Source organism: Notamacropus eugenii, chromosome 3, assembly GCF_028372415.1.
Source record: "Notamacropus eugenii isolate mMacEug1 chromosome 3, mMacEug1.pri_v2, whole genome shotgun sequence".
Classification (NCBI taxonomy): domain Eukaryota; kingdom Metazoa; phylum Chordata; class Mammalia; order Diprotodontia; family Macropodidae; genus Notamacropus; species Notamacropus eugenii.
In genome coordinates this window covers 420,619,827-420,645,661 of record NC_092874.1, presented here as the reverse complement: position 1 = coordinate 420,645,661, position 25,835 = coordinate 420,619,827, and the positions used below count along the sequence as shown (strand labels likewise).

General features: G+C 41.4%; 1 protein-coding gene across 3 annotated transcripts in view; it reads right to left on the bottom strand.

The window, feature by feature from the left end:
- Positions 1-25,835, bottom strand: part of LANCL2 (LanC like glutathione S-transferase 2) — a 64,141-nt gene that overhangs the window by 24,682 nt on the left and 13,624 nt on the right. For 2 of the 3 annotated variants that reach the window (XM_072598196.1, XM_072598197.1), the window contains exon 2: positions 6,111-6,228. In XM_072598196.1, the coding sequence (XP_072454297.1) occupies positions 6,111-6,228 (118 nt within the window). Of the gene's footprint in view, positions 1-6,110; positions 6,229-17,348; positions 17,494-25,835 lie in introns of those variants that run through there. The other variant, XM_072598198.1, reaches the window with a different exon arrangement.

The window sequence follows — 25,835 nt, the reverse complement described above, 5'->3', positions numbered from 1 at the left end:
ACCCAGCAATACTGAGTATAATACTTCAAGGGAATAAATGGTCATTCAATGATATAGAGGACTTTCAAGCATTCATGATGAAAAGACCTGAACTGAATAGAAAATCTGCCTTTCAAACACAAGAATCAAGAGAAGCATGAAAAGGTAAACAAGAAAGAAAAATCATAAAAGACTTTCTAAAGCTGAACTGTTTACATGCCTACACGGAAAGATAATATTTGTAACTCTTGAGACTTTTCTCAGTATTTGGGTAGGTGGAGGGATTATACATACATACATACACACACACACACATATAGACAGAGAGTACAGGTTGAGTTGAATCAGAAGAGATGATATCCATAAAAAAAATAAAATAAAAATTAAGGGGTAAGGGAGGAAAATACTGGAAGGAGAAAGGGAGAAATGGAATGAGGCAGGCTATAACTCATAAAAGAGATAAGAAAAATCTTGTTCAATGGAGGAGAAAAGGGAGAAGGTGAGAGGGGAAAAGTGAAGCTTACTCTCTTCACATCTTCACATATGGCTTAAGGAGGGAATAACATGCTCACTCAATTTGGTATGAAAATCTATCTTACACTACAGGAAAGCAGGGGAGGAAGGAACAAACGGGGTGAGGGGGATGATTGAAGGGAGGGCAAATGGGAGAAGGGAGTGACTAGAAGTAAATACTTTTGGGAAGAGACAAGGTCAAATGAGAAAATAAAAAAAGTGGGGGACAGGGTAGGATAGAGGGCAACATAGTTAGTATTACACAACATGATTATTATGGAAGTCTTTTGCAAAATGACACATATATAGCCTTCATTGAACTGCTTGCCTTCTCAGTGGAGGGAGGGAGGGAGGGAGAGAAGTTGGAATTCAAAGTATTAGAAATGAATGTTGAAAATACTATTGCATATAACTGGGAAATAAGAAACACAGGTAAAGGGGTATAGAAATTTATCTTGCCCTACAAGAAAAGAGAGAAGATGGGGATAAGGGAAGGGTGGGGTGTGATAGAAGGGAGGGTACACTGAGGGAAGGGGTAATAAGAATGCAAGGTATTATGGGGTGGGGGGAAGGGAGAGATGGGGAGAAAAACTGTAACTCAAAATTTTGTGGAAATGAATGTTGAAATCTAAAAATAAATAAATACAAAAAAAAAAAGAAACTCAGCTGCAGAAGGAAAAGGCACAATGGACATAGCTAAAAGCATTACCTTAGATTGAAGAAAGGACACCATATATAATACTCAGCAGATGATTCCTATGCCGTCTTTTCTACCTCCAGTCTGCGATCTATTTAAAAACCTCCACTTAGCTAGCTCCATGAGGAAAGGAGCAACCAGAACCTATGTCCCCCAAAACCAGTGTGATAGCCCTTTGACTATAACTAACAAAACTACACTTAAAAGATCCTTGAAAACAGCATTCACCATGAATGTTTCCTCTTTTATTTTTGTTTTAAATTCACACTGAGCTTATTGAAAGTAGGCAGTTACCTATGAACAAACTAAAAATCACAGCAGATATAATGCAAGGTTCTATTTAGAACAGCCTTAATTTCACCAGGTGAGTTTGGTCCAATGATGGACAATGAAATTCTTAAAATAGGATACAAGTTTGGGTGAGCGGTGAGCCAGATGGAATCTTTTAATGACAGACACAGCTAGTAAGACACCAAGGAGCCTGGGCTGGACACCATTAGAGGTAAACAAAGGCAGCTGGGGAAAGAGGCCTGCTGAGAGTTGGCCCTGCTGTGATTTCTTCTTAGATATGCTTTAGCTTTTAATAATTAAACTCACTTTAGCCAGCTTAGGTTCATAATTGTATTGGGGATTGGTTTTTCTTGTTGTGTGTCTGTCTGGCCTCCTGCATCTGTTTACTGTTGACACTAGGGAATTTTTACTGATGACAAAAAAATAAAAATAAAACATAACTATAGCACATTTTGCTAACTTTGGGGGGAGAGGAAATGATAGTAATGACTGACTTGTTGAGTTAGAAGCAACCCAAGATGTTCTCATCTGTTTTGGAATAGGAATCCCTCTCCAAACCACCTGATGAGCGATGCCTAGACTTCCCAGACAACCTCCAGTGACAGGAAACATACAGTTCCCTAAGACAGCCCAATTTCCTTCTAATCATCAAGAAATACGTTTGTCCTTATATCAAGCCTAAACTTGTGTCTCTGAAACTTTCACAAACTCACCTTCTTTAGGCCGAGAAGAAAAAGTCCTAATTTCATTTCCATAGGCTGGGCCTTCAAATACTTTGAGCCAATTGTCACAGCTTCCCTATTGCTGGCTAATTCCTCCTAGTCCCCTCACAGTAACAGGTCCTTAGGGTTCATATCCTCCTAATGCCCCTTACCTAAAAACTTCCTAAAAACTGCTGCCAAAGCAAACCTGCTATTCTAAATGTGGTGTGGTCAGGCTAGCGCCGAGCGCCTATTAAGCCAGCACTCTATCTGTTGTGCTAATCTTCCTATTTGCCTTTTTGGCTGCCATCTCACAATTAACTACAGTCCCCTAAAACTCGCAGACTTGCCTACCAACACTTCCCCCATCTTATATACATATAAAGCTAATTTTTTAACCCAATTCTAGAGGAAGGCTTACAATTACAAATTTACGTCAGCTAATCCCCACTGCAGTTAGAGCAAGCCTTTCATTCCTTCCTTCTTGATTCTCTACAAACCCTTCTTTCACTCCTCCAGATTCCTTCCCTCTCCCTGCCAGCTCCCAGCAGAGAGCACCCTCACCTCATACCTTACACAGACAAGAAGCTATCAACTCTAAGCTCCTTCTCCACTACTAGGTATCTCAAAACACATCACCATTAGCCCACCTTTACCTCCACTCTCTAATGAAGATATGGGCCCTACCCTTACCAAGGCCAACCCCTCTAACTGGATCTTTGACTTTATCTTCTTCCTGTCTCCACAAGCAGACTGTTCCCATAATTATCCCCTCCTTCTCTCTTAAATCTTCCTCTATCTTACTTCCTATAAATGTCCAGCTCTCCCCAAGCTTTAACCGCACACTCCCATCTCCATTTGACTCTACCAACCCTTCAAGCTGTCATCCTATACTAAGCCTCCCTTTGACAAATTCTGTCTTTACTTTCTCCCCTCTCACTCACTTCCCAACCCCTAGTCATTTGGCTTCTGACCTCTCCCTTCAATGAAGCTTCCTTCCCTTAGCTGCCAAATCCAATGGCCTTTTCTCAACTCTCATCTTTCTCAACATCTCTCCAGCACTGAACACTGCCAACACCACTCTCTTCCTCCCTGGCTTTTCTGACATTGTTCTGTTTTGGTTCAATCCTGATCTTTCTGTCTGCTCCTCTTCAGTCTCCTTTGTTGGACTTTCACTCAAGGACCATGCTCTAAACTGTGCACATACTGCAGAGCTCTGTTTTAGGTCCTCTTCTTTTCTCTCTGTAAATTCTTTTATTGATATCTTCCTAGGTTCAGTTACCATCTCTATGCAGTGACTCCCACATCTATACACCAAGTTGCTGAGCTCCATTTCCTGCATTACCTGTGGCTTTTGGACATTTTACATTTGGTGTCCTATAGATTTATCAGACTCACCATGTCGAAAACAGCTATCTTTCCCAGGACCCCTCAGTGGGGGGACCACTGAGTTACCCAGTTCCTTCCAGTTACCCAGGTTCCAAGCCTCAGGAGTAATCCTTGACTCCTTCCTCTCTGCACCTTACATATCCAATCAACTGGCAAGTCTTGTCAGTTTTATCTTTGTACCATTCCTTAAATTCTTCCCCTTCTCAAGGATACCACTCTGGTTCAGGACCTCATAAAGTCACATCTAGAATATTGCAGGAGCCTCCTAACTGGTCTCCACAATTCAAGTCTCTCTCCTCTACACAGCTGATAGTGCCTTTTCTGAAGGGTAGATCTGGTTATCTGGTCATCCCTTGCTTAGTAAATGTTAGTGGTTTTCTATTACTTCTAGCATCAAATAAAAAATACTCTGTTGGTGATTAAAGTTCTCTACAACCTGGCCCCCAAGTCACTTTTCCAGTCTTTAACTATCTTAGTTCCTTCCCTACCCTCTCCAGTGTTGGCTTTCTTACTAGTCCTCACACAAGAAAGTGCATCCCAACCAAGCCTGTGCACAGGCTGCCCCTGCATCTACAATGGTCTCTCTCCTCACCTTCACCTCTTAGGATCTTGTTTCTTCCCAAGCCCAGCTCAAATGCCATCTCCTGTACGAAGTCTTTCCTGTGCTCTCCCTGCACTCAGCTGCTAGGGTTTCCTCTCTGAGTTAGTATATATTTGTTTTTATAAACTTCCACGTGTACATGTTGTCTCAGCCAATGAAAGGTAAGCTCTGTAAGGGCAGGGGCTGTTTCATCTTTACCTCTGTATCCCCAGCACCCAGGCACAATACCTGACAAAGAATAGTTATAGCATAAATGCTGGCTGCTTGATTTATCTGAGTAGATGTAGTCCAAGGAGATATTTCTGAACCCTGACTCTTTTGACAGGTGTGTCAATTATCCCTTCCTGTTTGTGTCAACAGAAAATTTTAAAACCAAATATTTCCCATTATCGCTTAACTATCAAAAACATTATAGGTAAATATATTGCTAACATGGTGAAAACACTACATTATTTTTTTATTTAGATGGTCTCTGTCCTATCCTTAAATATAACAGAATCCAAGAACCTTAATGTTGGAAGGTGCTTAAGAAGTTTTTCTATTGGATTCTAATCTGTAAGTCAATCAAAGCTTTTGTCCTTGCTATAGCATTTGCTGTGTTTATATATTTAATTCAGTCAACAGGTTTATAATCTTAAAAAGCTGAAAGATTTTGATTATTTTATAGTGATCAGCAATTCTGCCAGTAGAAAGCCAGTCACTGCTAACTCCCTAAGACATGGGGTAGGTTCTTATCAATACTTATGGCTATTTCTTAAATTCCCCCTCATTGTCATCAACTAGGCTTGATGTTTTCTAAGAACAAAGACCTTATCCTGATTTCCTTTGTTCCATCACTGCCCTGACTGAATGAAACACAAATACATGAAACAGGTACCTACATACAGAAGCAGTGGAATATTAGAATCTAGAAAACAAAAGATCCCAGAACAAATCTTAATCTAATTCATTTACAGATTTCAGGAGGTCTGTGAGTTTGGAGAGGCAAAAAACATTTTTTCACTAACTTTTAGCTGAAATATAACCTTTATTTCAACTACTAATTTTTAAAAGAAATATTCTAAGAAGGGATCCATAGTCTTCCCTAGATTGCTAAAGGTTAAGAATCCTTGCTCCCAAGAATTCTTCTTGCTAACCAACAGCTAATATTGGCTCTTTTCATATATTAATGAACAGGTTCAAATTTCCTGTTTTCAAAATGGGTTTAGTATTTCACTCACTTCTAAACTACTGTAGACAGTAGTGTAGATATGAGAGTAGCTGGTTGCTTAATTACCAAAAAAATCCACTCAACCAAAATGAGCCACAAAGGCTGGGGGAATGGGGGAGGCAATTAAGAGTGCTATTGTTTTTAACAACTTACATTCATTGTTACAAAATGATCTCACAGACATTATCTCATTTGATACTCATAAAAACTGCAGGAGGGAATAGTAGTACAAGTATTATCGTACCCATTTGACAGATGAAAAAACTGAGGCACATAGCAGTAAAAAGATTTGTACAAGATATAGACAGAAGTAGTGAATGACAGCCAGAACCCTAACTCAGGTCTCATTCTGCCTCAAAGATCAGAGATCAAACTACTGCTACTCTGGTATGCTTAGTACAAAATGTCAGCATGGGCAGGTAGCTGTAGAGCTAAAAATTTGATCAAATAAGATTTTTTTTTTTAATGAACAAAGTTCAAGTGCTGATTACCTAGTCAAAAATCCTAAGGCAAAAAAAACCTTTGTATAACCCTAAAGCATTTGATCAACAAAGAATAAGTTCAAAGTAATAACAACTTACATTTCTTTAACACCTTGAGGTATAAAAAGTGCTTATCTCAAACTCCTATATATGAATAAATACTTAATTATTTTAAAAGGAGAAAGATTAAAAATCTAGCCAAAGGAATAAATACAAGGGCTCCCCAAAGGCTATGCGCCAGGCTTACCGGTCCAGCCAGTGTATGCAGAGCAGTCATGAGGATCAGCTGTCTTCAAGCCTTCCTCCATCTGTTGCAGGAGGTCCTTGATTTTGGTCTGGATCCTCTTTGCAAAACTGGAGTTGATCTGAAAACCCAGACAAAGGGGGAGGAGAGAATCATACAGTAAGAAATTGTTAAAACTAAATATTTTGCTAAAAAGCGCCTAGAAGATATTCATTCCAGGTCGCCAATAAAAACAATTGCTTTTTTTCCCTCTACTAGCTTTAGCCTAGCTTATGATCATAAAGGGCTTTATAAAGAACAAAAGTACAGCACTGGAGTCAGAAAACCTGGGTCCTAAGCCCTAGATCGGCCTCACTGGCCTTGGGACTGTGAGCCAATCTTTTATTGTTGCTGAAGGAGTTTTGTAGATTCATTGATTATTGGTGCTGGAAGTTTCTCAACTTAGAAATGAGGACCAGAGATAAAGATTTATTTTCCAGTCACAAAGTCGGTGGGTTAGGAGCAGAGCTGAGACCTGACAGGTATTCTGACGCCTTGTCTGATGTTTTTCCTCACGAGGGTTTGGTCATCTATTAAATAGAAAATGAGCCTTTGCAATGCCTCCTCACAGAGCTGATGGCTAACTAGTTAGCTAATTTATTAAGCATTGACTTCATGTGAGGCACCCCACTGGGAACAAAGACAAACAAGTAAGACAGGCCTGGCCTCAATAAGCGTTCAGTCTAATGAGGGAAGCTAGAAAGGGGGAGGTTAGACAAATGAGGGGGGTGGTGGTATGGAGAAAGCTCAAAAATGGTCTGCAGGTCTGGCTCTGGGACAAATGAGGCAAAGCAAGGCTCACCTATCAAAATTCTCTATCCCAAGGGAGTAGTCCAAGGGACTGTAGTCAAGGCTGGGAACAATCCTGTAAGGTCGATAATTTTGCTAGGAAAACAATAGGATCTCTCTATGCAGTAGCATTAAATGAATAAAGTGTCCCCCAGTCCACCAGCTCTTCAACCAGCTCTTCTCTAGGGAAGAGAAGCTCACCATGTCTGTACCTCCCATCCACAAGGTAGGAGGGAAATTAGCCTAGCTGAACCAGCAAGGCAATCTGAGGGAAAAGAAGAGGGTTCTGTGTGCCAAGTATGTCAAATCACCACCACTGCCCCTTGAACCCAAACTTGGGATTCTGTGCTCAAGAGTCCTGGAAACAGCAATAACCTCTAGAACTCTGACCCTGTTTCTAGTCTGTCCCCATGGCCATCAATTTTTGTGAAGAAAGGGCCTGCCATGTCTGTTACCACCAACATCAACTAGCAACCTGTTTCCATCAATGGCAAACAAGTTTTGGATCTCCAGGAGCATCAGAGCCTCCCACCCAACCTCCCACCACTACCCCTGCTTCTAGCCCAGAACCAGAAGTTGGAAGACCAGCGGAGCAAGCCTTGTTATAATGAAAGTCCTTCCTTCCCGATAGGAACAGCTACCAGAGACATACAGAAAAGAAAGGTTCCTGGGAAACATCGAAGAGTTCAAAGGATGTAATTTTATCAGTGGAAATGACACTAATAATAATAGCAGCTAACATTTATTTAGTGCTTACTATGTGCCAGAGATTGTATTAAACATTTTATATATCTTATCTCATTTGATCTTTACAACAAACCTGGAAGGTTAGATGCCATTATGAGCCCCATTTTAGAGATGTGGAAACTAAGGCAAACTGAAGTTAAGTGACTTTCCCACAGTCAAACTGCTCCTAAGTATCTGAGGTAAAATCGGAACTCAGGTCTTCCTGATTCTGGGCCTGGCACTTTATCCATTGGGCTGCCTCACTGCCTCACCCTCTGCTTTGCCTTTGTGCCAATCTGCCCTGAAGCAGAACACTCCTCTATGTTTTCTTCCTCTATCAGAAGGTGAGCTCTTTGAAGCAGGGACTGTTTTGTGTTTAAATTTGTGTCCAGCCCTCAGCACAATGCTTGGCACATAATAAGGGTTTAATGGATGTTTTTCATTAATCAATTCAAATCCTACAATCATTTTGCAGCTGCACAATTCTTTTCACCTTCCATTCTCCCCCCACTCCCACCCTCTTCCCACTAGCTTTAAGGACTAACTAGGATGCAAACGTTTTTAAGGTAGACTTTTTTTTTTTAAACTATGTCCTAGTTGGCATCCAACAGTCCCCTTCGGAAACCATGTGGGCAGATTCCTAACCAAATCATCGTTCTGAACTATTTCTTCTCTTTCCTGGGCTCATCATTTCCGCAAGGGGACAATGAGCTGGCCAGAGGCATCGCAATTCAAACTTATCCACTAGACAACTCTTCTCTGAAATGGCTCAAACGCACCTTCCCAGTTCCAAATACACACACTTCATTCTGATGATGCTACACAGCAAAAATATTATTAAGAGGTTTAAAGTTGCCCAGAAATGTACTGAGCTAAATGTTTAGGGACAAACTGACCTTTAAAAAATTTTTGTAAATCTCCTCCTCCCCCTATCCTGCTCCTTTCCCCTTCCAATCATGCCTTTATTATCTTTGATTTACTTATTTATATTTTACCAAAGAAATTTGCAAAAGGATTTATAATCTTTAACCACAACTAGGAAAAAAAAAGCCCTGAAACCGCACGGCAATGGGAAGAACAGGCATCTTCACAAGATGCCCAATGGCCTGGTTCAGAGACTTCTTTATAGTGACTGCACTGCAGCTGGGAGGAAAACGCTTCAGTTCCACAAGCCAGGAAATCTGCACCAACAAGGAGGCAAGCATCCATTAGGGCGAACACTAATCACTTGTGGCTAAACTCCTCACAACGCTCCAGTCTCTTATAATTGCATCTATTATTCCAAATGGCATGTAATAGATGTTTATAGGAAGATTTCATTTGTGTGTTCCCGTTGTTTCTCATGGTAACCGATATTATTAGCATTGCAGTTGGGTTGGTTTTTTTTCTTCTCCCTCTGGCAATTAGAAGATTTTAAGTAATAAACCATACCTCTCATGTTTTCAGAACTGGCTTCAGTCAATTCAATTCAATTCATTTCCTCCCTGACCACCATATTGCTTTTATATAATGTTTCAGGAGAAATCTAAGGCAGAAAAAAGTCTTATTTTTTCATTAGCTCAAATGGAAAAACCTAACACTCCCTGTACTCCTCACCTCCCACAGCTTTCAATTTCTAACAATGAGGTGTGAACTCATATTCCACACTCACAAAAGCCCAAAGAATTTTAGGGGCGAGTCTTATCCTGCAAGAAAACAAAATAAAAAACTCCCAAACAGATCTGCATATTCTTGAACCTTTTAAAGCAAGAACATCCTTTTTTGCTGTTGCTGAGCCTTTCTTGGTAATTCACTGTGACTCCATGGACTACACCATCCACGGGATTTTCTTGGCAAAGATACTGGAGTGGCTTGCCATTTTCTTCTCTAGTTTACAGAAGAGGAAACTAAGGCAAAGATGGTCAAGTGACTTGTCCAGGGTCACACAGCTGGTGAAAGTCTGAGGTCGAATTTCAACTTGGGTCTTCCTGACTCCAGGGCCAGCAATTCTTATCCACTGAGCCACCTAGCTATCTCACTCTGCCACATCCAAATAATTAGCAAGACCTGTCTCTTTTATGGTAAAGTTCTACAGTGAGGTGCCTAACAACTCTTCCCTGAAATTTGGATATTGCTGAAAATATGAATAAACTAGAGGTGTCTAAAGAACTGCCGATGCTTCACGATTACTCAACACATACAAACTCTGCTGGTTCCAAACAAGGTGCTGCGTCTCCCACTCCCGGCGTGTGTTTCTCACTGTTTAAAGTTCTCCCTCCATACAAATCAGCAGAAGTGCCCCCTCCTGAGGCCTCTCCTGAGTATCCTAGCTGTTAGCACTTCCCCTTGAGGTGCTTGGTGTGTGTGTGCTCATCTATTTATCTTTTGTGCTCACTTATCTGTATAGAAGGTATTTCCTCCGTATCCTGCCGTCCTTTTGGACATCTCAAATGGGGTATTCCTTCCATATGTATCTCAAACTCATTCTTCTTCTCTCCCTCCTTCTTCTTCAACCTTCCTCATTATTATCAAAGAAACCCCCAGGCACCCTGGCCTGCATTTTCCTCCTCCACTCCCACCTCCCAGCCCATTGTAAAAGAGCCCTGTTTCTACCTTCCCAGAATCTCTAGTGTGTGCCCCCTTGTCTCTCCTCATACAGTCACTCACCACTTCTCACTTGGGACTACTGCAATGGCCTTCAGCTGGTGTCCAGGCCTTGGTCCGTGACCATTCTAATCCATCCTCCACTCAGCTGCCCCGGGGACGTCTCCAACGTCATTTCCTGTTCAACAAGCTCATCCCAGTTTCCAGGGGGAGCCCATCTTTTCTTCCCATACCTCTCCTTCACCCTCTGGGCGATGTTTATTTTGAATTCTTCTAGTAATGTTGCATGTCATGGTTGCTGCATCAGTAGACTACTGGCATCAAGCAGTTTTACTTCCAGAGGAAGCTTAGACTCATTAAGGAAACTTTGCAATGTTATGAAGACAATTCAGCTCATTCTCCTCTTCCTATTCGACTGTAGGTTTAGCTCGTCTGTCTATAATGTCAGTCTCGGACACACATATTGACAAACTGACAGACTCTACAGACTGTTGATCCAAATGCATGTTATAATCTAAGTAACATACATTTTTTTATCCACTTGTTCTTTACTGTATGAATGGTCAAGCCACAAACTTTTGAATGGTTGGTTATAGATCTTTTTTGGAAAGCTCCGCAATGTTGCTGGGCTAGATGCAACCAATACAACATCATTCACAAAGAGGAATATCTGGAATTCATTGCTTCACCCATGAAGCAATATTCACAAGACCAAAAAAAACCAACCGCAAATATTAAAATCAAATTACTGATTAACACATAGCTTATACTTAACAAATATAAATTTCAATGCTCACAGTCAAGCAATTTTAAAAGTAAGACCTTCTGTAGTGAATTACAAATTTGATAGATCTTACGATGTAAACATTTAGTTTGGTTCGGAGAGAATATAAACACATTATATGTGCTATGTAATGCGTAAACACCACAGGGTCATTAAAAGCAAAGAAGAACACATCATAATTACACAGCATCTTCAAAATCAGAGGGAATAGGCACTGCCAAGGCATCTTCTAAAGCTAGGGTTTAGCATGCATGTCTATGAACAAGAATGTTAGCACAGTATGGTGCATTAAGGGTGACCATTAGAATCAGAAAGACCCAAACACCAGCCCTGTCTCTCACTTGTTTAGCTGTGTGGCCAGGGACAAGCCATCTCACCTCTCAGTGCCCAAGGCAGCTCTCTAAAGTTATAAATGTGAGAGCCCAGCGGGGGAAGGTTCCACACAAGGAGTACCCTCCCCAGGTAGGGGCTGGGCTTGGAGCCAGGTAGATTTGTGTTCAAATCTGTTCCCTAGCACTTCCAAGCTAGGTGAGAAGGGGCAAGTGGAATCTTACTTTATGCAAAGAAATTCTGTGATTTAGGACTGAGTGCTAGAAAACCAGTCATTTCAAATGGTTATAAAAATACTTCAGTTTTTATAAATTATATAAATGTATATGAATTGGTTTTTAATATTTGAGGCCTATGATTTAGGGATCTAGTTTAAGAAATACTATAGGACTGTGAAAAAGTCAGACCTGGTGATACTTAGTACAAGAAGCAGTTTCCCAAATACTTAAAGCTCAAAAGGACACTTTAAAAAGGGGATATGTGTATGTGGGCATGTGCGTGTGCGTTTATGTGTACACATCAAGAATGTGTTCTAGCAAATGCCTTTCAGCCCCCAGATGCCAACAGATGAAAATCAGCTGTACCAGGAAGCTTTTGCACCAGTCCTGCTGTAGATGTAGGACTCCTCTTACAGCACACCTGTCTGGTCAGTGGCTACAGTGTACAAACAGCTCCCATGGTGGCTGTGAAGGGCTACCAGGTTTCCAGAAGGCTGTATGGCTAATGGTCAAAAACCTTAAGATCAACTATCAAATACTAACTGTTTCAAAAGTGAATCTAAAAAGTGAACAACTTTTAAGTGCAAACGAGATGGCCTTTTGGGGTGTGCGGTGCATATACACTCTCCAGTCACATAAGGGTGGGTCCAAATGCAATCTTCTATCTATTCCAGTAAGGTTAGTACTCTTTTAATGTCATAAATCCAAATCATGCATCATCAAGTGACCAATCAGCAGATAGATCTGTGATGTGTGAAAACAGCTTGTTTTATTATGTGGGATATGCTGTACCAGATACAGTAAATATAGATATGGCGATTCATCCTTCTCATGAAGGTATTTTAATGAAGCTTTCTTTTTAAACAAAGACAAAGTGCAGACAATTAGTAAGCTCTGCTCTTAAGCTAAATAACCTCATCTAGACAGTAGGGTTTAAGACGACTCTGTACAGTAACGATTCCAGCCTAGTCACATGCCAGCTGCTTCCCAGACAGACCAGGCCTATTCCTTTTCCCCACCCCTACCCCCACCCCCCTCACCCCCCCACCTGAGGCAATCTGCTCAAGGTTCCACAGCACTCAGTGCTGGCTGTCTTTCTGTCATACCCAGCCTAATGTAATTAACTGGCTCCATGAAAACACGACGTTAAAACATGGAATGTTACAAAGGGGCAATTAGTGCCAACTGGCTGGATGACATCATAGCAGGGTTTTGCAGCACTAGAGGCAGCATTTGGTTCTGATGTGATGTATAATCACTAACAACCTTTGCTGGTCATGGCAATAGTCACTGAATTTTTTTTAGCACTAAAGCAAGGGCTTTACATGAAAATATTTCACCTGAACCCCACACAACCACTTATGAAGTAAGTTTTACAGGCATTATTTCCATTTTGCAGATGAGGAAACTGAGGTTCAGTGACTTGGTCATGGGAGCAAGTATGTGTCAGAGGCAGGATTCAAACCCCAATTTTAGGACACCGGCTGCTCTGCCATGCTGATGTTCCATGCTTTGACTAATACAGCCTGTAAACAACAGTATACAACATAGGGTTCAGTACACCCCAGATCAACAAGTCACTTCTGGGCTGGGCACTGCTCCAGGAAGGAAGACACAAAGATAAAAGCAAGAGACCAATGACCCCACTTCAATTCTGGGGGTGAAAGTGAAGCAGGAAATCAAGACAAGCTAATCTGCAGGGAAAGGCCCTAGCAATCAGGGATCACAACAGGCCCTCTGTTGGAGCATTCCAAGAAGTTGGGGATTCTCTGAGGTAGAGGTGAGGAGGGAGTGCAGCCCAGGCTCTGGAGGCTGGCCCATGTAAAGGCATGGAGTTGGCCAGGGAAGGCTGATGGGTCAGTGTGGCTGGAGCCTAGAGCCCAGAATGGCAAAGGGATAGATTGGGGCAGGGGACTGCGGAGGTGGGCTGCAGCTGGAACGCCAAAGGCTTTAAAAATCAAAAGAATCTGGGGGCAACTGGAGCTTCCTAAGCAAAAGTGATTAGACCAGGCAGCTGTGCAGAAGACAGAGAAGGGAACTGGGAACAGGGGAAATGTTTGGGAGGCTAAAGAAGCCAGGCAGCCCAGAGGGGAGAAGGGAGGAAGAGAATGACGTCTTCTGGAAAACAATCAACTGATGGTGGCTTCATTTCATTCCATATCTACGTTTGATGGGCATATTTTTGTCTGTATCCTCAGTGTCTAGAAGAGAACCTGCCACATAGTAAAATGACTAAACAAATTCTAGAGGAGCAGAACCATAAAAAGAAGGAGTGAAACAAATTTCCAGCTCAAGACAACTTACAATGTCAGCAGGAAAGGTCTGCGGCACGAGGCTGAGAGAGAAGTGCACTCCAGAAGGCCTTGGGGTAACTTGACCTGCTGGAAGCTATGGTGGTTTCTGGACCTCTGGGCCCCACAAACACCAGAGACCACTTAGAGGGTCAGTAGGAAGGCTCTGTTGTACCAGGGTGGGAGCAGAGCACAGTCCAGTGCAGGCCCCAATAGCACAGCCGGGCCCCCAGAGGCCTTGAGAATGACAGAATCAGCAGTGACTGTGGCTACTTCTAGGGCTCCCAGCCCACAAACAGTAAGGGAATCAAACAACTGGTTAGACTGTTGCTTTGCCCACACTCGGATCTGGGTGACAGTCCCAGTGTGGAGGAGCACTACCACAGCAGAGCTTGTGACAGCAGCAGTGGAGGGGGGACCGTTCTCACAGTTCCAGGGAAGAAAAGAGTGTTTGTGGTTGCTCCCAGACCCGAGCACAGGCCAGGAGAGTAGAATGCACCTCTCCTCAGATCACACTACCTCATCCTACAAGTATCTCTGAAAACAGCTGCACAAACCCCCTGAAGCTTGGGATGGTGCGCCCTTCATCCTGGAAGCAGAGCCTTGCTTTAATCAAGAGTTAAAAGTCAAGTAAGAGGCTGGGAAAATGAGCAAATGGAAAAAACTGACTACAGAAAAGGTGGTGACAAGAAGATTAAATCACACTCAGAAGAAGAGAAAAAAGTCAAAGCTCTTCCACCCAACACCTCCAAGAAAAATAGGAATTGATTGGTCTCAGGCCATGAAAGAGCTCAACAAGGATTCTGAAAATTGGGTAAAGTGCTAGAGGAAAAATTGGGAAGAGAAATGAGAGCGATGCAAGAAAATCATGAGAAAAGAACCCACAGCTTGGTAAAAAGACACAAAAGGGAACAGAATGCTCACTGTTAAGGCTGGAGGACATTAGGGCCAAAGAAATGTTCATCTCTGACTGTCCTGGCCCTTCCCTCTGACCACACTGAAACCAGAGAGCTAAAGAAACAGACAACAAATAGCTGGAGGGTGAAGGAAGGAATGCTGGGCTTCCTTCACAACCCCATTCACACAACTCCATAAGCTCTCTGGGCTTCAGATTCAGAACAAAGCCTCTGCCAGCTGGTTCCATTTTCCAGAGGCCATCACCCTTCTGCCCCTTCTCCCCTCTTGCTTGCCCGGCTGGAGGGGCTCTCTCTCCTGCCCTCCACACAGCCGCCAGACACAGACCTGATCAGGTCACTCTTCTGGGAGGATCAAATGAGATTACGCTTGTGAAGCACCACAGAACAATTAATGATGACACACATATACATGGACATACACGTCTTACTATGTGTCAGGCGCTGTGTTAAATGCTTTATGACTATGATTCGTCTGATGCTCACAGAATCATAAACATCAACCAACCCATTTGTGATTTTCTTTATCACTACTGACACCAGCAAATGTTCCCTGGAGATCTTTGGGATAAAATATTCCTTTTTTTTTTTTTTTTTGTAGAGTAGTAGTACATTTATTTATTTTGGGGGAGGGTTGTAAGGTAGATGATCTTAAATTTGAGGATGGGAGAAGCAAAAAAGGTATAAAATGTTCTAAGTGTGGTAGCCTCATAATGGCTACCACAAGAACAAGAAGCTTACCATTTAAATGGAGGAGCAAATCAAATGGTGAGAGCAAAGCTGTTGTCACACATGTAGAATATACATGTGACAAGATAAACAGGAGTTGATACATGCAGGTACCTAAACATATGACAGTAGATTACAAGAGGACATAATATAATAGAAATGAGAGAGAGACAAAGACAGAGAGAACAGTGCTATGAGATCTACAGCTACCTGAATCAAGCAACCCTTCAGTGGAATAAACCAACTTGCTGCATCCATGAACTGAAGTCAAGGAAAGGTGCTTAACACCACTAAGAAGAAAAAACAGTAGCCATGCTTGTCATACTAAATTTAATGCAATTTAATCAGCATTAAATGCACACCCACTATGTGCTTAGCACTCGATTTGGTGTTATAAAAGAAGCAAAAGAAATATGGCAGTTCCTATTCTCAAGGAGTATACAATTTGATCTGCAGAGAAGACAATGCACATGAAAGGAGGCTCCAAGCAAGGTATATTGGTGGCTGGGTTGGTTTTAGACATATTCAGCTCTTGAAGAACATGAAAAAGCTGCTTCAAATAATATAAAAATTTAAGCAGCCTACATATATATTCTATACATGCTATAATTATGTGTCCTATATTATAACCCAGTTAATACAGCTAAAATAGTTACTGTTGTCCCTAAGAGGCAATGCACAAAACTCTGTAGTTTTTCCTAAGTTCCATTAAGAGCATTTAACTTAAAGAAATAATTCCCAACGCTTTCATTAGACACTCAGAAAGTCAACACCTGCAAGACATGCACTCAGTTGGGCTGCTAACAAAGTACTTGCTTAAATGATTTCCAGAATTCAAGTGGCTTTCATTTCAACTTACGAAAAAACCAAAAAACACCACTCTACTGGCACTGAGCTTCCCCAAACATATGTTCACCCCCCCGGCTCCAAAATAGATTAAAAAAACCTCAGTGCTCTAGAGAAATGAAAGGGTGTTAATACTTCTCTTAAAGCTAGTCAACACAGCAGCTAAACAGCTTTTAGCTTCTATAAAATGTATATAACTATTATTACTATCATTTTCCTTTCCTCTCTATCTAAAGTGGGAAACGTTAACACCACATTTTTCAAGTCTCCCTCATCTATCTTCCTTTGGACCCTCCATCATATTTTCTTCCTACAATGGCAAACAAAATAAAATAGGTGACTGCACCTCAGCATTAGTGTGTTAATTAATTATACAGAACATTCTCTCCACACTATATTTTGTCTTGAATGAAGACTTTAGAATTAAATTCCTAAGTATGAATAAAAAGGCAGCTATGCTTATATATTCTAAAATGTACTAAAAGCAAATTCATGAGATTGAAAATATCACCTTTTAAAGCAAAGGGCAAAGGAAAGGAACATCTTAAGATAAAACACTTCCAAAAGCAACTCATCATGCTGATCATGCCAAGATTATAGGTAGCAAGTCAAAGTGTTCCTATTGCGCAACACTTGCAATAAATAGTCTGGGAAATCAAAGTCAAATTGAAGTACTTATTTTGAAAATAAGATTCTACTTTGAGGTTAGGAAATTAAACAAAAAGTTCAAATGAAAGTTGCAGGAGAACAATTTTCCTGCCTAAATACAAAAGTAGAACATTACATTTCTTGAGAACAGGGACAGCTGCACTTGGATGTCTGTCTCCTGGCACCCAGTAGGCACCTATACGCGCTTCATGACTGCAATTGGCTTGCCTTTTAAATGAATCAGTGTTTGAAAAGCTCACTGCTAAGGTCAGACTAAACTGCAGTAAAACAAATGTTCAGTGCTACAAGAAAAACCACTGTTTATTCTGTTTATTTCTTCTTACCACACTGAAGGAAAGGGGCTACAGAAAGAGCCTTTGACAAAAGCAGAAGGGTGCGATGGAAGGAATGCTGAGCTTAGACTCCAACTGTGTGACGCAGAGCAAATCACCTAACGTCTCTGGGCTCCAGGTTCCTCATCTGTGAAATGATGGGAGTGGACTCCATGACAACTAGTCCTTCCAGTTCTAGAATGATCACTCTGTGAAATCCAATTAAATAAGATCCCTCTTATTTAGAAATAGCTCTGCCTTTATTTGTAAGAAATAAAAAGGGCGGGGGGGGGGGGGGAGAGAAGATGTTTAAGATTTTGTCAACAAAACCAAGATATAGTGAGCTCTCTTAGTTGGCACTAAAACCAATATGAATGACAAGCCTGGATTTCAGATACCCAGATAGCCTCTTACTAACTATGGAGCTCAGGTCAAGGCTTTTAACCTTCTCAGAGCCTCCATTTTCCTATCAGTCAAATGGTGATAATAAACACCCTGCTTAAGTGCCTTTTAAACCTTAAAGCTATATAAATGTGGATTTCTTGTCAACCACCACAATATTAATTGGCATCTCTACATGCCTACAAGATAATCGTAACTGATGGTAATAATGGAACCCTAAGACATTTCAACCAACAAGCACTTACTATGGGAGAGAGATGGTATTAGGCACGGGAGATAAAAGCCAAAAGCCAAACGGTCTCTGTCATTACAGAAGCAAGACAAATCTGTACCAGTATGGAATGATGTATGGCGTGCATAAAATAGAAAATAACTTGAGTAAAAGGGAGAAACCACTAGCAGAGATGGTATCAGAGAAGGCTTCATGTAGGAAGTCACATTTTCAGCTCAGTCTTGAAGGAAAGGAAGAATTTTAAGAGGCAGTATGTTCTAGGAATAGAACGGCCAAAGTAAGGACTGGTGTCCTGTAAGATGGAATAGTAGGGAAGCCATTTTGGCCAGACCACAGAGTGTGTGGAGGAAAGTGATGAACCCAAAGTTTCAGTGCAGTTTTAGCTACTAAAGGTAGGCAGGCCCAGGTTTAGAACAAGAGTTTCAGATGCCAAACAGAGGAACTTACATTAGATGTGAAAGGGGCTAAGGAGCCACAGGAGTTCACTGAGTAGTGGAGTGACATGGTCAGATTTGTGCTTTAGGAAAAAAAACTCAATAATTAAGGATACTCAAAGGATATGAGTCATTAAAATTGGCTAAATTATGGCCAATCAGTACAGTATTGCACATTTTGCTGCCTTTAATTGAAAAATCTACAAGAAATGGATTTAAGAGACTTAAGGTAATTTGTTCTAGATATAAAGCTTCCCACACTTATGCATCTAAGAATCAGCCCAAATATTTCTCAACCAACCAAATTTCCCAGATTTTTAGGAAGAAAAAAATAAACAAGAACAAAATGCTGCTTTGGGGCATTGACTTCTACCCCTTCTGTCAAGTCCCAAATTAGAATCAACAAGGGTCCCAAGGCTCAAGAAGGGAGCTGAATATATCTGGCCAGGGCTTAGGGCACATCAAAGAGCTGGTACTTCTCCAATAATTTCCTTTCCCTTCTTTCTCAAGCAGGCAGGTAGAGGGTAGGGCCCAAACTGCAGAAGGTGTAGAGGCAGATGGAAAGCCCAAGAAAGTCCAGGGGATTCGTCATTGAAGCCTACTAAAGAGCACTATTTATTATCATGATTTTTTTTCAAGTCATTCTAATGAGGTAATGTATGGAGTACTAGACCTCTTTTCTGATCCCCCTCAAACTCCAAAATAGCAACTATGCATAAAAGATAAAACAATTTCAGCGGCTGCCATGGTCTAGGGCAATAAGAACCCTAACAAGGTAACAATTCAATGAATGGCAGAAAAGGCTAATCCCTAACTTCTATCATTCACTTGGGGCTGGGTACACAAACCAACATGGACTGCAGTGGAACTCAATGCTATGCCCCACCCCTGCTGCCAGAGAAAACCAAGAGGCCGAAGTTTGCTTGGGCTGGAAGATGAGAGTAACCTGTGTTGCAATGGAGCTTGACCAGAGAACCAAGGAACATAGGGAAATGGGGTAGGACACAGGTGTGGGGCTGTGTGGTACTCAACTAAGCAAATGGAAAGAGCCCAGTACCAATTTGGAAGGTCTGGTGGTGAAGCCAAAATGGCAGAGTAGAGAAAGTCGAACTCTCCCAACATTCCCTTCCCTGTGACTTTAAAATAACACATCAAATCAAATTCTGGAGCAACCAGGCCAACAAAAGATCAGAGTGAGACATTCTTCCAGCCTAAGACAATGTAAGAGCTTGGAAAGAGAGATCTGTGATACAGGAGTACAGGTTGGCTCAGAGCCCATATGAATAAAACACCAGATGGTAGGCAACATAAGCAGCAGCTTTGGAACCTCTCAAGCCAGAGATGGTAAGGAGACCTGGCAACTGGTCAGAAAGAGATTACAGGGTACCCCTGCGCTAGCACTGAATGCAGGACCAACTCCACTGCCTACACCCTCTTCTGGGTCATAGTTCACCTGCAGAGATGAGCACAATCCGTTAAGAAGGAAGGGGTACCCTAAAAGGCAGTATCATTTCTGACCCCAAGGGACCAGGGACCCTTCTGGTCCCAAGGGAGAAGAGATCCTAAAAAGAAGTACCAGTTGCAATTCCAAGGGATCAGGGGCTGTTCCTGGGTAAGGACCAGACTACAGACCAAGTGGGAACACACATGTGATCTAGAACACATAGATGGGGCTGTGGTGGTGCTCAACTAAGCAAGATGGAAAGAGCCCAGCATTAATTTAGAACATCTAGAAGCACTGAAAACTTCCAAACCCACAGAACTAGCTCTGAAAACAGCAGTGAGAAAAAAATCTGAAGCTTGAGACACAGCCCCCCTTACTACCACCTCCCCCAATACTGGGAACAGAGTCCAACTTTAACATTAGGTTCCAAATCAAGACACAGGGTGAAAAATGAGCAAACAACAAAAAAAGATCCTGACTATAAAAAACTACTATAGTGACAAGGAAGATGAAGAAACAAACTCAAAAGAAGACAACTAAGTCAAAACAACTATAAGCAAGGTCTCAAAGATATGAATTGGATACAAGCCCAACAAAAATTTCTGAAAGAGCTAAAACTGATTTCAAACTCAAGAGAGCGGTAGAAGAAAAATGGGTAAGGAAATGAAAGAAAAAGAAGAAAATAGGAAAAGACAATTAACAGGCACAAAAAAATACAAAAGTATTTATAACAGCTCCTTTTGTGGTAGCAAAGAATTGGAAAATGAGGGGAAACCCATCAACCTTGGATAATTTCCATCATCTCCTGCCTCAACTCCTACACACAAGCTGCTGAATAAAGCTGGAGAGAATCATTAAACCACGGTAGGACAAATTTATGCTACATAACCTCAACTGAATCCTCACTGCTGCAAGGCAATCCTCTCATAGCTCCCTAATTAACTCACTCATTATCCTTCACCCACACCATGATGGCTCTTCCAAACCTTTTCATCCCTCCTCAAAATACTCAGTTCTCCCTTCTCCAACCCTGTCAACTCAGAACTTTGCCTTTTATTTTACTGGAAAAACCTGAGACCATTCACTAAAATCCTTCTTTTCCTCTCTCTTCATCTCAAAACACCCAAGTCATTAGCACCAAATTCAAACAGAAACAGGATCTATGAAATCATGTGCAAGGATTCCTGTGGGTGACATATTGGCTTAGTTTTAAAATGTAAAGTTATCTATATTTATTGTACTTTTATTTTGTTAAATAGTTTTCAAATGCATTTAAATCCATTTCCAGAAGCACTAGAGAATGTTGTAGGCCACATGTCTGATACCACTGACCCAGATGCTTCTGCACTACCTCTTCCTATACCCTTGCTTTTACATAATAAGCCTGATCTTCTTATCAAGACAAAATCTTCTCTATGCATAAATGATCCTATTCCATCCCCTCTTCTCCAGCAGATGGGGCTACCTCTCTCACTTAGTTTCAAATTCTCCCCTGTCTACTGGCTGCTCCTCTACTACCTACAAACATGGTCATGTCTCCACCCCCTCCCCCCCAATTCTCAAAAACCCCTCGCTTGATCTATTCATTCTTGTTGGCTATCATTCGATATTTCTCCTCTCTTGTGGCTAAACTTGAGAAAACTATCTATAGAAAATACCTCCCAAGGGCGGAGCCAAGATGGTGGAGTAGAAAGACGCATATATGCAAGCTGTCCCCCCACAGCCCATAAAATACCTGTAAAGAAAGACTCTCAACAAATTCTAGAGCAGCAGAAGCCACAGAACAACAGAGTGGAGAAGAATTCCAGCCAAGGGTGACCTGAAAGGCCGGCAAGTAAGGTCGCAACGGACACGGAGCAGAGCCCAGCCCAGCCTTGGTGGTGCAGCTCTGGGAGGAGGAGAGCAGGCCTGGGAATGGAATCCCCAGTCACAGCAGCAGCAGTTTGAAGATCCCTCAACTCACAGGCACCAAAGGTCAGTGAGAGGGTTTTTTCAGCTGGCTGAGAAGGGAGAAGGGCCTTCCCACAGCTCTAGCCTCAGGCTGCAGCAGCTTCCACAGCAGCCCCTACAGTAGTCCGCATCCATTGTTGTTGGATTGTAAAACCCCTGGGGGCACTGAGCAGCTGATTCTTACCTCAGCCCGCAGTGCTGGCTTGGCTGAACTGCAGGCCAGGTGGTTGTGAAGACAAAACTCTATTACTCAGATTCTGGGCACAAAAATCTCTCCCTGTGCCCAGACCAGTGTACATGCTTGATTGTACCACCTTGGAGGAACTGAGATCTCACAGACCTCCAGAGTATACCCTACTCTTGACAAAGGACCTAAAAGTCAAGTAACTGGTTGGGAAAATGCCCAAAAAAGGGGGAAAAAACAAGACTACAGAATGTTACTTTCTTGGTGAACAGATATCTTCTCCCACCCTTTCTGATGAGGAAGAACAATGCTTACCATCAGGGAAAGACATAAAAGTCAAGGTTTCTGTATCCCAAACATCCAAAATAAATATTCAATGGGCTCAGGCCATGGAAGAGCTCAAAAAGGATTTTGAAAATCAAGTTAGAGAGATGGAGAAAAAACTGAGAAGAAAAATGAGAGAGATGCTAGAAAATCATGAAAAGCGGGTCAACACCTTGCCCCGCTTTTTGGAGACCCAAAAAAATGCTGAAGAAAATAACACCTTTAAAAATAGGCTAACTCAAATGGCAAAAGAGGCCCAAAAAGCCAATGAGGAGAAGAATGCTTTCAAAAGCAGAATTAGCCAAATAGAAAAGGAGGTTCAAAAGCTCACTGAAGAAAATAGTTCTTTAAAAATTAGAATGGAACAGATGGAGGCTAATGACTTTATGAGAAACCAAGAAATTACAAAACAAAACCAGAAGAATGAAAAAATGGAAGATAATGTGAAATATCTCATTGGAAAAACAACTGACCTGGAGAACAGATCCAGGAGAGACAATTTAAAAATTATGGGACTATCTGAAAGCCAAGATAAAAAAAAAGAGCCTAGACACCATCTTTCATGAAATTATCAAGGAAAACTGCCCTGACATTCTAAAACCAGGGGGCAAAATAAATACTGAAAGAATCCACTGATCACCTCCTGAAAGAGATCCAAAAAAAGAAACTCCTAGGAACATTGCAGCCAAATTCCAGAGTTGCCAGGTCAAGAAGAAAATATTGCAAGCAGCTAGAAAGAAACAATTCAAGTATTGTGGAAATACAATCAGGATAAGACAAGATCTAGTAGCTTCTACATTAAGGGATCGAAGGGCGTGGAATAGGATATTCCAGAAGTCAAAGGAACTAGGACTAAAACCAAGAATCACCTACCCAGCAAAACTGAGTATAATACTTCGGGGAAAAAATAGTCTTTCAATGAAATAGAGACTTTCAACCATTCTTGATGAAAAGACCAGAGCTGAAAAGAAAATTTGACTTTCAAACACAAGAATCAACAGAAGCATGAAAAGGCAAACAGCAAAGAAAAATCATAAGGGACTTACTGAAACTGAACTGTTTACATTCCTACATGGAAAGACAATATTTGTAACTCTTGAGACTTTTTTCAGTATCTGGGTAGTTGGTAAGATCACACACACACACACACACACACACAGAGGCAGACAGACAGAGAGCACTGGATGAGTTGAATAGGATGGGATCATATCTTAAAAAAATGAATTAAGGGGTGAGAGAGAAATATATTGGGAGAAGAAAGGGAGAAATGGAATGGGGCAAATTATCTCTCATAAAAGAGGCAAGTAAAAGACTTTTCAGTGGAGGTAAAAAGGGGGGAGGTGAGAGAAAAAACATGAAGCTTACTTTCATCACATTTGACTAAAGGAAGGAATAAAGTGCACACTCATTTTGGTATGAAAACCTATCTTACAATACAGGAAAGTGGGGGAGAAGGGGATAAGCAGGGTGGGAAGGGAGGGCAATGGGAGGAGGGAACAATTAGAAGTCAACACTCTTGGGGAGGGACAAGGTCAAAAAAAGAGAATAGAAGAAATGGGGGGCAGGATAGGATGGAGGGAAATATAGTTAGTCTTATACAACATGACTATTATGGAAGTCATTTGCAAAACTACATGGATATGGCCTACATTGAATTGCTTGCCTTCCCAGTGGGGGTGGGTGAGAAGGGAGGGAGGAAGAGAAGTTGGAACTCAAAGTTTTAAGAACAACTGTTGAGTACTGTTCTTGCATACAACTAGGAAATAAGAAATACAGGTAATGGAGTATAGCACTTTATCTTGCCCTACAGGACAAAAGAGAAGATGGGGATAAGGGAAGGGAGGGATGTTAGAGGGGAGGGCAGATTGGTGATAGGGGTAATTCGAATGCTCAGCGTTTTAGGGTGGGGGAGGGGAGAAATGGGGAGAAAATTTGGAACTCAAAATTTTGTGGAAATGAATGATGAAAACTTAAAATAAATAAAAGAAAATAAAAAAGAAAATACCTCCCCCTCCTTTCCTCTTACTTCTTAAATCACTACAGTCTGACTTTGCATCTCATCATTCAATTCCTTCCTTCTTTTCTTCCTAACAGTATTTTATTTTTTCCAATTACATGTAAAAAGTTTTCAACATTCATTTTTTATAAGATTTTGAGATCCAAATTTTTCTCCCTCCCTTCCCTTCCCCACTCCCCAAGATAAGTAAGCAATATAAGTTATACATATGCAATCATGTTAAAATGTAACATTAATCATGTTGTGAAAGAAGAAACAGTGGAATAGAGAAAAGCCACGAAATCCTCCCCCCTCAAAAAAAAACCAACAAAAAAGTAAAAACAGTATTCTTTAATCTGCATTCAGACTCCACAGTTCTTTCTCTGGATATGAATAGCATTTCCCATCAGGAGTCTTTTGGAATTGTCTTGCATCATAGTATTGCTAAGAGCTAAGTCTATCAAAGTTGGTCATCACACAATGTTGCTGTTACTGTGTACAGTGTTCTGGTTCTGCTCACTTCACTCAGCATCAGTTCATGTAAATCTTTCCAGGTTTTTCTGAAATCCTCCTGCTTATCATTTCTTATAACTAATACTTTCTTCTCAATCCTCGTCAGTCTATTTTGCTGGATCTTCATCCAGGTGATGCCCACTAACCTAAAGGCCCCATCCTGGACCCTTTTCACTTCTTCTTCTTTCTTATTCTGTTTGATGATTTTATCATCTCCCATGGATTCAACTATCATCTCTATGCTGAGATTTCTCAAATTAACCTATCCTGTCCTATAACCTCTGCTGACTCTCATTTGGATGACCTGGAGAAAACTTCAATCTAAGATGCCCCAGATTGAAGTCATTATCTTCCCCTTTGCCCCCAAGTCCACTTCTCTTCTTAATTTCCCTATTACTGTTGAGGACATCACCATCCTCCCAGTCACCCAGAATGGTAATCCCTCAACTCCCTATCCTGCCTATCCAATCTGCCACCAAGGCTTGTTGATTTTGTTGAGGTTTCAACTCTGGGACACCAAAATCTGTTGAGGTTCTATAATGTGTTGTGGTAGAACACAAAGAATTTAGAGTCAATCACCTGTAATCCAGGTATAGGCATTTTATTGAGACTGATGCCTCTCATGGAGAGGGCTAAGTTCCAAGAGGGACCAGCGATTTCAGAGAAAGCAAGATGGATTTTTACAGGGTATAGACACTGATTAGACAATCACAATTTACAAAGAATATAGGAATATGATTAATATTAAAAAAGCAGGAGGAGTTTGTTAAGGAATTAGATAATGGAGGAGGGGGTCCCAGCCACGGTGGAACTGCATGTTTGATTATCCACAATGCATACAGACAAGCCATTGAGGGCGGTATGTATATATGATAATGATATTACAATGTCTCTCTACATGACAAGTTCATTCTAGGTCTGTTCTTTACTATTATTGTGCAGGTGTCTACACAGGGAAAGTTCCTTGTATTGTTTTGGGGTCCACATCCTACTTGGGCATCCTGCTGCTGCTTTCTGATT